The sequence below is a fragment of the Physeter macrocephalus genome, chromosome 21 (genome assembly GCF_002837175.3).
Source record: "Physeter macrocephalus isolate SW-GA chromosome 21, ASM283717v5, whole genome shotgun sequence".
NCBI classification, from domain to species: Eukaryota; Metazoa; Chordata; class Mammalia; order Artiodactyla; family Physeteridae; genus Physeter; species Physeter macrocephalus.
The window spans coordinates 21,445,942-21,457,262 of NC_041234.1; the positions used below are offsets into that span (position 1 = coordinate 21,445,942).

At 50.0% G+C, this 11,321-nt stretch overlaps 1 protein-coding gene across 2 annotated transcripts in view; it reads right to left on the reverse strand.

Annotated features, from left to right (window-relative positions):
• The window catches only part of SRPX (sushi repeat containing protein X-linked), a 104,352-nt gene extending 93,258 nt beyond the window's left edge, over nucleotides 1-11,094 (reverse strand). Inside the window, exon 1 of one of the 2 annotated variants that reach the window (XM_024116483.1) lies at nucleotides 10,905-11,094. In XM_024116483.1, the coding sequence (XP_023972251.1) occupies nucleotides 10,905-10,995 (91 nt within the window). In that variant the 5' untranslated portion in view covers nucleotides 10,996-11,094. The remainder of the gene's footprint in view (nucleotides 1-10,904) is intronic. The other variant, XM_024116484.3, reaches the window with a different exon arrangement.
• Nucleotides 11,095-11,321: the final 227 nt, after the last annotated feature.

Sequence of the window (11,321 nt, forward strand, 5' to 3'; positions counted from 1 at the left end):
GCGGAGCACAGGCTCCGGACGCGCAGGCCCAGCGGCCATGGCTCACGGGCCCAGCCGCTCCGCGGCATGTGGGATCCTCCCAGACCGGGGCGCGAACCCGGTTCCCCTGCATTGGCAGGCGGACGCGCAACCACTGCGCCACCAGGGAAGCCCTGGGTTTGTTTTTGACTTAGAAGAGGGAGCAGAAAACGAAAGTCTGTACACGCTTATCTCAGGAATGTCGGGGACTTAGGAAAGGAAGTCTAGAAGATGCCATGATGACAGCAAAGCCAAGGGAAGAAGGGAGAGAGGAGGGGAGGACAGCTATCGGGCGGCCCTTATAAACAGGCCAGCCACCCCGTCTTGGTAAAGGGCTGAACTCACCCAGCGGACCAGTCCTTCTCAAATTTCACTGTGTATAAGAATCATCTGCGGGACCCTGTTGAAATGCATGTGCTGATTCACTAGGTCTCGGGTGGGGCCTGAGCTTCTGACTTGCTTGCTTTTGGCTCCCAGGTGACCCAAGGATTCAAGCTCACGAGGATGCGGCTGACACACAAGCACAGCTTTTTGTTTTGTTTTTCTTTATAATAGAAGCAAGCTGTCAAAGCACATGGCGCCCATCGCTCTTTCCCACCTGGGGCTGAGCTACTAACACCCAGGACTGCAGCATAGATGGGTGTCCAGGGAGTTGTCTACACCAGAGCACCCACCATCACACCCATCCAAAGAGCAGGCGGAGTCTCACACCCTGCTGCCCTCCACTCTTTGAGTCTTGAGTTCTGGGCCTGCCTCTCTATCCTTTTCCTACTCAGCACAAAGTCTGTCCCCTGACCAAGCCCTGTGCCCACGCATTACACGTGCCTAGACAAGGCATCTTTTTCTAAGCCACCCAAAGGCACCTTATGGACTAGCCGTGCCCTGCAGCCAGCAGTGAGAGGGTGGCAGGCATCCTTAGATGACTCTCACCAATATGCTGCCACAGCTGGCAGCACAGACACTGCTTTGTCACTCAACCCTTGAGCGGATGCTGTTAATGAACTGAGCTTTCATGACATCACTTAACCAAAAAGACAGATAATCTCAAGAGCTGATAAAAATGTAGAGAAATCAAAACCATCACACACTGCTGGTGGGAATGTAAAAGGGTACAATCACTTTGGAAAACAGACTGGCCGGTCCTCAAATGGCTAAACATAGAGTTACCATATGACCCAGCCATTCCACTCTTAAGGATCTACCCAAGAGAAATGAAAACATATGTCCACGCAGAAACTTGTATATGAATATTCACTGCAGCATTACTCGTAATAACCCAAAAGTGGAAACAACTCAAATGTCCATCAACTGATGAAAAGATAAATTGTGGTCTGTCCATACAATGGAATATAATTCAGCCATAAAAAAGGAGTCAAGTACTGATACCTGCTACAATACGGATCAATCTTAAAAACATTATGCTAAGCAAAAGAAACCAGACACGAAAGGATACTGTGTGATTCCATTTATATGGAACGTTAAAAACAGGAAAATCTATAGAGACAGAGAGTACTTCAGCAGTTGCCTAGGGCTACGGAGAGGGGGTGGGGAGCGATGGCTAAAGGGTGTGGAGTTTCTTTGGCGGGTAATGAAAATGTTCTAAAACTGTGATGGATACACAACTCTGTGAATATACAAGTCACTGAAGCGGTTTAAATGGGGAAATGGTATGGTATGTGAATAATATCACAATAAAGCTGTTAAAAACAGCATGACATACCAGCTGGGGTGCTCAAAGCAAGTGGCATAGAGAGGGATCCTTTGGGACCTTGACAAGAGGGGGCAAGGGCTAGCTCTGGGGCAGCAACTTCTCAGAACCCTGAGGAACACCCAAGCAGCCCCGGGTGTGAGACTCCGAGATTGCAGCCAAGTGTTGGTATGAACAACCACGTGGAAATACACCAGGGCACGGCTCCGTGCGTGCCCAAGGTACCACCGATCCTTGCCTGCCTATCCCTGGCGCCCGGCCCGGTGCCTAATGTGTAGTGGCCGCTCAGAAACTGAACTCTGTCCCTACCTGTGGAGGAAAGGGAATCCTGAAGTCGGCAGACTGAGTTCTAAGGCCAGCTCTGCTTCTAACTCCCGGTGGGACCCCAGACAAATCCCTTCCACTTGCTGAACCTCAGAGACCCATCACTGAGACGTGGGGAGTTCCGTCTCGGGCGCCCTCCCAGGCTGAGATGCCACATGAATTAGGTGGCCCGTGCAGGGGAGCCTGGATGTGGATGAGAAACTCCTGTGGGCATCTAGATAGAGCCCGAGACACCCAATCAGCAGGTCAGTCCCGGCCAGAGGTGTGCTTCCTTGCAGATTTCACCGAGACCCACCGAGAGTCCCCCGAGGGCCAGGCTCCCTGCTCGGCCACAAAGACACAGAATGAACAAGACCCCAGTGCCTGCCCACGTGGCTGAGGCCGTCGGGTCTGTGAGTAGCTCCTGGTGAAACAGTATGGTCCTCCTCTTTGAAAAGCGGACTTCGAATCGAAGTGGAAACAGGATTTCAACCTCAGATATTTAAAGGAACCGGAGCCTTTGTGTGACAAATGCTGAGTCAGTGGCAACAAGTCTGTCAGAGTTCCTATACAGAATGGCCACACCGGGGGCAGAGTCTCAGAAGGCCGGGGACGTGGCCAGGCCACCGCTTCCTCACCACTCCACCAGGGGCCTGCCAAAGCTCGGCTCAATTCTCGCTCGCCCCGTGGCCCTCATTTAACCAGTGTTTTGGAACATTCTTGAATCCCTGGGACTGGTAGGGTCATCAGCTCAGCCACCCACACAGCTAGCGGCAGGCCAGAGGCATTCAGCAGAGGGTCCTGGGCTGCGCTCGGCATGGAAGAGATAGATGCTCATCAGCCATAACTGGGCAGACGCTGCGAAGAGCCAGTGACAACAGGGGAAAGAGCATGGAACCCATCACACAACAGGTCACTGTAAGAGCAGGGCAGAAGAAACAGGGCAACGATCTTTCAAGGCCAACGCAGAAAGTCCACCCCCAAATTCTATGTTTGGATCTGTCTATTACTCATTTAAAAAAAAAAAAGCTTTAAAACCAATATACTCAATTTACAACACCAAACCTCTGGGATAATCCAAGCCACTATGTCCAAACCCATTTATCTTCTCCCTGGAGAGCAACGTATAAAGAGGCATGCAGTATGAGCTAAGGATTACGGGGCAGTGAATCACTCAGCTCGGGAATGACGGCTCCAGAAGCTTCTGAGGCTAGAGTGTGCCCGTAAGACCCAGGTGCAAACAATTATCATCTGGGCAACTTGGGAGCTTAGCAAAGCTACCAGTGACTTTTCTCTCAAACAAGCTTTATCCTTAAATCTTTTATCTGAAAAATGCTGCCCCCTCCCCGCAAAGTCCCTGGTGTTTCTAAGTCTCCTAGAATATTGTCCTAGGGTGATTTGAAATTCAAGAGCCTCAGCAATTAACTATGCCCCGACTTGTTGCCTGTCCAAATGGATCTTTCGTTCAGAGTCCTGCAAATTGCCTCTGATACCTCGCATTTCTTTTCCTTTGGGGATTAGCAGCTTGGAAATTCTGGTTAAATCCTGCAGGGGATATTGAAATAGAATGTGTTGATTCCCTGTCACAATTACCTCAATCATTCAATCAACCCACAAATATCCACTAAAGATCCTGCCCCAAGTCCCAGACACTGTGCTAAGTGAGGGGTACAAGTTGCCAGCCCAGGCCTGCAGGTAATTACCACCTATGATTATGACTGTTTTGTTTGGTGTCGATTTTTAAATGAGGAGAATGGGAAATTGTACCGCTGGTTATAATTCAGGAGGCCACCTGATCATTGGTTCAAAGTTTCCCTCCTCTGGCAACTTCATCATACTTTCTATGTTGACTTTTGTGCCCATTAAGTGCACATTCTCTCATAGAATTCACAAAAGTATCTGGTGAGTAGTGAATTTGAATTGGGATAGGGCCTTCTCCCCAGAAAAAGAACACCCACACAGATTTTTGTTTCCAATTTCAAAATGTTCTTAGAGAAGGAAGCCCAGAGACACCCTGCATTAACCTTCCTTGGGCCTGTAGTTGTCACTACCACCGGCATCAGCATCACACAACATCATTCCGCAATCTCCGGGCCCGCGGTTCCTGCGTGGCTCCTCTCTGTGCTTCCCAGGGCTTGTCGACCCATCTGTGTTATAATATTTACCCCCATGGATAACCTGGTGTCTATTTCCCCACAAGACAGAAAGCTATTGACAGAAGGAATTCCCTACCTCTTTCACCCTAGTATCCCGTGCACTCCATCCTTCCATGTCCACTTTAAAAAGAAAGTCTCTGGATAGAGCCAAGGTTCCAGGAGAGAAGGCAGAATTCAAATATCCAAGAGAAAGATCCAGGCTTAAAAGACCCCATAAACAATGGCCAATAAAAGCCGACAGTCAAGAAATCACACAATCAAGAACTGAGGACTAATACAACATTGTAAATCAACCATACTCCGATAAAAATTAAAAGAAAAAAAAAAGGGCTGGCTTGAGAAATTCCCTATGAACTGGAACCCAGGCAAGGCAATTATTCACACTGCTATTTGGCAATGAATCCTTAACCTGGGTATTGATCATAATTTGGCTGCTAGAATTTCAGACTATGTTACAGCCTGGCAAAAGCCAACCTTCTTCTCGTGAAACTCAATCTTCACTTTCAATTACCCATTTGAGTTGCCTTCTCTCAAAGGGGAATTGATGTAGCACACATATTTGCGTTGACTAAGGAAACCATTCAACCCCTTTGGAAAGAACTGAAGGGCTGGCTTGAGAAATTCCCTATGAACTGGAACCCAGGCAAGGCAATTATTCACACTGCTATTTGGCAATGAATCCTTAACCTGGGTATTGATCATAATTTGGCTGCTAGAATTTCAGACTATGTTACAGCCTGGCAAAAGCCAACCTTCTTCTCGTGAAACTCAATCTTCACTTTCAATTACCCATTTGAGTTGCCTTCTCTCAAAGGGGAATTGATGTAGCACACATATTTGCGTTGACTAAGGAAACCATTCAACCCCTTTGGAAGGGGCTCTAGCAAAGCGGCCAACAAAAATAAAAAATGCAAACTCCGGCTTGTGGCTGCAGTGTCTCTCGTCTTACAACCCCCAGCGGAGAAGGTTATTGCTCAAAGGGAGGGTGTTCATGGATTTAAAAGCAAACCTCTACAGCCAGCAAGGCATCGTCCCTGTCTATGTAGGTTCATGGTGGCACAAGCCCTATTTACCCGCACACGTGTTTCTCTCAGCTCCTCTGGCCAATAGTCTGTCACCCGAATTGCAGGGAACTATTAACTCGATAATACAAATATCCACTTGGCTCCAGGGTCTTGGCTAGGCACCGTGGGAAATACAGAGGGGTAAGACAGAGCAGTGCCCTTCCTTCATGAGCTCAGAATCTAGAAGTGTAAAGGAATGCATAGCTCATTGTAATGTATGGCATGTATGATGATAAATATCACAAGAGAGATATGAAACACTGTGGGTGTTTAAAGGAAGGCAGAAGCTGCCCCATCAAAGGATCAAGTAAAAGTTTCATCGAACTGGGGGGTGTCGCTGGACGATGGGCAGAATTTAGACAGACATGTGGCTGCGGGGAAGCATTCCTGGTGCAGAAAGCAGTAATCACCAAAAAGAGGGAAAATGGGACTCCAGGTCTATAAAAACAGGTAGTCTACTTTAGCCAGATTTTAGGAAGCCAGGAGAGAAGGACTGGAAAATTAGGCTGCGGGCAAATTGTTTAGCCCCCTGAAAACATCAGAGAACTTCCTAGTTAACTTGAGGACAGGGAGCAGCTGCCCTGTTTTTTAATAAATTTATTTATTTATTTATTTATTTATTTATTTATTTATGGCTGTGTTGGGTCTTCCTGGCTGCACGCGGGCTTTCTCTAGTTGCGGCGAGCAGGGGCTACTCTTCATTGTGGTGCGCGGGCTTCTCACTGCGGTGGCTTCTCTTGTTGCGGAGAACGGGCTCTAGGCGCGCCGGGCTTCAGTAGTTGCGGCACACGGGCTCAGTAGTTGTGGCGCACGGGCTTAGTTGCTCCGCGGCATGTGGGATCTTCCCGGACCAGGGCTCAAACCCGTGTCCCCTGCATTGACAGGAGGATTCTTAATCACTGCGTCACCAGGGAAGTCCTGCTCTATTTTTTTTAATTAATTTATTTATTTATATTTGGCTGTGTTGGGTCTTCGTTTCTGTGCGAGGGCTTTCTCTAGTTGCGGCAAGCGGGGGCCACTCTTCATCGCGGTGCGTGAACCTCTCACTGTCGTGGCCTCTTTTGTTGCGGAGCACAGGCTCCAGACACGCAGGCTCAGTGATTGTGGCTCACGGGCCTAGTTGCTCCGCGGCATGTGGGATCCTGCCAGACCAGGGCTCGAGCCCGTGTCCCCTGCATCAGCAGGCGGACTCTTAACCACTGCGCCACCAGGGAAGTCCTGCTCTATGTTTTTGAGTAGGAGAGCAATGTGATCAAAACAGTACTAAAGTTACTTCAATTTTAAAAATTAGAAATAAAATTAAAATGTTAAAAAAACAAAACAAAACAAAACAGTACTGGGCTTCCCTGGTGGCGCAGTGGTTGAGAGTCCACCTGCCGATGTAGGGGACACGGGTTCGTGCCCTGGTCTGGGAAGATCCCACATGCCGCGGAGCCGCTGGGCCCGTGAGCCATGGCCGCTGGGCCTGCGCGTCCGGAGCCTGTGCTCCGCAACGGGAGAGGCCACAACAGTGAGAGGCCCGCGTACCGCCAAAAAAAAAAAAAAACAAAAAACCAGTACTGAAGTAAAACTGTACTTAAAAGAGCAGTATCTGGCCAGAAAAAGTAGAATGAGTTGTTATAAGAGAGACTAAAAGTGAGAATGTTATAGAAATCACCGAAAAGAAAAGGGCAATATTTCAATTATGGTGTGAGGAAGGTTTGACGACAGTGCTTTAGCGATGGTTTCTGGTGTCTCTTTCAGCTCACAAATCTGGGAAATGAGAGACAGTAATAGCAGGATACTGTACTGAAAGTGTTATCAATAAGAAACTGCCCTGCTCTCCCCAGCATTCTCCTTTTTAATGCAGAGGAATTTGTCAGCTGATTACATGTTTTAAACCCAAATAGAAATTTCTAGCCTAACCTGCTCCTGATGTGACTTTAATTGTATATCCTGAGCCAGGCGTTCAGTTCCTAATACTTATCTCCAAATGTGGCATTTTAAAAGACTGCTTTGGCTGGTGTGGTCTGGTTTGGCTTTTAGCCAACCCCACTCGGTTTTCCTCGCTGGTGAAACCACACTACTTTACCAGTTTTCTCCAGGCATCAGATTCATGGAGCCTTTCTTAGTGGCCATGGCATTCATTCTACATCTTCAGCCTTGCTTGCAGAAGGAGGTGCAGTGAACCTCCAAAATCTCAGATGTAAACGAGGCTTCAAGAGTTCAGGGCTTCCCTGGTGGTGCAGTGGTTAAGAATCTGCCTGCCAATGCAGGGGACATGGGTTCAAGTCCTGGTCCGGGAAGATCCCACATGCCGCGGAGCAACTGAGCCCGTGTGCCACAACTACTGAGCCTGCACTCTACAGCCCGCGAGCCACAACTACTGAGCCCACGTGCCACAAGTACTGAAGCCTGCATGCCTAGAGCCTGTGCTCCGCAACAAGAGAAGCCACTGCAATGAGAAGTCCGTGCACCGCAACGAAGAGTAGCCCCCGCTCACCGCAACTAGAGAAAGCCTGCGCGCAGCAACGAAGACCCAAGGCAGCCAAAAATAAATAAATAAATAAAGAGTTCATTTAAGAACATAATAAAACGTAAATGCAAAGCAAAACCACAATGAGACAGCGCCTCACACCTATCAGAATGGCTATTATCAGAAAGACAAGAAACAGCAAGTGTTGGCAAGAATGTGGAGAAAAGGGAACCCTTGTGCACTGTTGGTGGGAATGTAAATTGGTGCAGCCACTATGGAAAACAGTATGGAGGTTCCTCCAAAAACTAAAAATACAGCTACCATATGATCCAGCAATCCCTCCTCTAGGTACTTATCCAAAAGAAATGAAAACAGGATCTCAAAGAGGTATCTGCATCCCCATGTTTATTGCAACATTATTCACGAGAGCCCAGTTATGGAAACAGTCTAAGTGTCCATGAACCGATGAACGGATAAAGAAGATGTCGTATACACATACAATGGAATATTATCCAGCCATAAAAAAAAGAATGGAACGTTGCCATTTGTGACAACATGGATGGACCTAGAGGGCATTAAGCTAAGTGAACTAAGTCAGAGAAAGACAAATACCATACGATCTCACTTAATATACTGTGGAATCTAAAAAATGAAACAAACAAGCAAAACCTAAGCTCATAGATACAGAGAACAGACTGGTGGTTGCCAGAGGGGAGGGGGAGTGGGGAGTGGGCAAAATGGGGGAAGGGGATCAAACTGTACAAACTTCCAGCTTTAAAATAAATAAGTCGTGGGATGTAATGTACAGCAATGGTAACTATTGTTAATAATACTGTATTGAGAGTAGATCTTAAAAGTCATCACAAGAAAAAAGAATTTTGTAACTATGTACAGTGACCGATAGTAACTAGACTTATTGTGGTCATCATCGTGCAGTGTATACAAATATCGAATCACTATGTTGTACATGGGAAACTAATGTGTTATATGTCAATTATACCTAAATAAAAACAAAAACGAAGAACAGAGTAAGAATCCTATCTTATAGGCATACAAATGCAATCCAACACAGACAACTTTGCTATGAATTTTCCATACATTTCATGTGGGTTTTTACAGACACTGCGCCTTTGCTAGGCCGCAAAGAATAAATCAGAGAGCCAGAAAAGCTGCATCAGATTCAAAGATGGAAGAACTCCAGAGACCTTCTAGAAGTGGGAATGGGAATAATTTACTCTCTCTCTCTGACAGATTTGCTATTAAATCTCAGATGTTTATATAAGTGGGGGAGGGGAGATGCCGATGGGGCCCTAGATCCCCATCTCCCTCTTTCAGAGGTTCCTGATTCCAGGCCTCTTACCAGAGACACAATGTCCACTTGCTAAGAGACTGCCTCTGAAATGATCTTCAAAATCTCTGTCACCCAGCACTTAGGGTGAACTCAGCTGACATGATTTGCCTCGGGACCCACAGGCCTAGAGAGTCTCCCCTCCCCAGCCTTCCGAAACCTCTGGCTTGGACTGAAATCCGCTCCGTTGGAATCAACAGCCCCAGCAGAGCACATTTCTTGAAAGATCCCATTGGGATGTGCCAACTTGGGGGCAGCCTGCAGGCTGGCGCCAGAGGGAGCTGGGCCAACCAGGGCCAGTTCCCAAAAGTAGTGAGCGCCCAAGCTGGAAACCCACGATTCTGTGGGTGGCTGGGTCCTGGCAGCAAGCTACGCTGTATAAGGGTAGAAGCTGAGGGAAGGAGAGCAGAGTGCAGGGTGAGGGAGGGGAGGAAGGTCAAATGGAAAAAGAGAAGAGGCCCCTTGACTGAGAAAGGCTCCGCCAGATACATGTACAGGCGGCTTAGAGACGCCTCCCAGGTCAGCAGGAAAGGCTGCTTCTAGCTTCTCAACTTCTCCCTCTTCTTCCTCTCCAGTACTGGCTTCCCCCTCCCCTCTAGGTTCATATTAACCCGACTCCTGCTTGGGGGGCGGGGGCACTAACCTGCCCGGGGAACAGGGGGCTGGCACTTGCCTGGCACAGAGGATAAAGTCTCCTTTCCACTTTGCCCTGAATCAGTTCCTACCAAAAAGCTTAACACTTACAACAGTTCAAACGCAAATGTTCCTGTTTATCACTTTACACGTTTGTTTGATTCATTCATTCATAAGGGGATGTGCAAGGAATTTCCAGCAGCCATCCCTACATCTCCCAAGCGTGCTATCTGGGAACCCTCCCCCTCCATCCTTCACCCAGAACTCGGTAGGTTCGTTTCTCAGACCCCAGACTTAAACCGCCCACAGTGTTGAAAGTAAAGCCAGATATTTGCCCGCCACGTCACCCACTTTCCCATTAACACGAAACTAAAATGTGCCCATGGATTTCTTCTCCTTTCCGGGGCGACAGGGGTGCATCCATGTTCCCCAGCTCCCCCGAAGCTCTTTGCTATCTTAAGACTCTCTGATGAGGGAGTCAGCTGGAGCTTTTTAAAGGGCATCTCCAAAGAAGGTTTTGTCCACACCAGAAGAGTCCTAATAAGTACCAGGGTCCCCTTAGATGCTACAGACCACGCCCCCCAGCAACAAGAAGCCACACCCCCTGTCTAGCAGAGCCCGCATGTGTAGTCCTCTTTCCCTGGGGCTAACCAAGCGCCTGCCACATGTCAACGCTCTCAGCTGGCACCTCTCTCCCAGAGGTGCAGACTTTCTCGGAATCCCCAGCAGGGGGGGTTGCGGGATGCGGGAGAGGCTCCGCCCGGGCCTTCCACGAGAGTCTTTCTACTGTGCCTCGTGCCCTGCAGCCCCAGGGGGTGGCCTGGGGCCTCGAGTGGGAGGGGGTAGGGGCTCCTTCCAGGACAAGCTGCCAGCCACCTGGTCGCCGGCCGCAGGCAACTGTGTGAGAGGCAAAACTCCGGCGGGGTGAGAAAGTAACCCGCGGCCAAACTTCTCCTGGTCGCCTCCAGCGCCAACGAGGGTTTGACTGGTCCCCCTGGAACCCCAGGCGCAGAGGGTCCTCCGGCTCACGGCGCCCGGCGACGGGATGACAGTCGGCTCTCCCCTCCTGGTGCCCGAACGCGAGCCCCGCTCCGCGTTCCCCGCTCCCCCGGGCGGCGAAAGACGAAGTCCGCGCAAACAAAGGGAGCCCCCGCACCACCCTCCGGACCGAGCCGAGGGTCCCGGCGCCCAGCTGGGGGGGCTGGCCCGCCGACCCTACCTGGGAAGCCGCGGCTCGGCGGGACTCGTAGCAGCAGCGGCAGCAGCGGCAGCAGCGGCAGCAGCGCGGGCCGGAGTGCGGGGCTCCCCATGGCGCGCCCGGCACTGCGCTCGGCTCGGCTGCGCGGCGCGCTTCCCAGGGGCGGGAGGAGACCAACCCGACCGAGGGGCTGCGCGCGGCCGGCGGAGGCCAAGCTGGAAAACTCCTCCTCTCGCCTGTCTCCCTCCCTCCCGCCCGCCCGGGGCCTGCCCTCCTTCCTCCTCCTCCCCGGAGCGCTGGCGCGGCTGGGGCTCCGACCCACCCCCCTCCTTTTGTGCCAGCGCTTCTTCTGGAAGCGGGGCTGACACTCCCGCACCCCCTCTGGGGGCCTGAGCGCGCCAGGGGCGTGCCCTAGCAAACTGGATTATCCTAAAATAT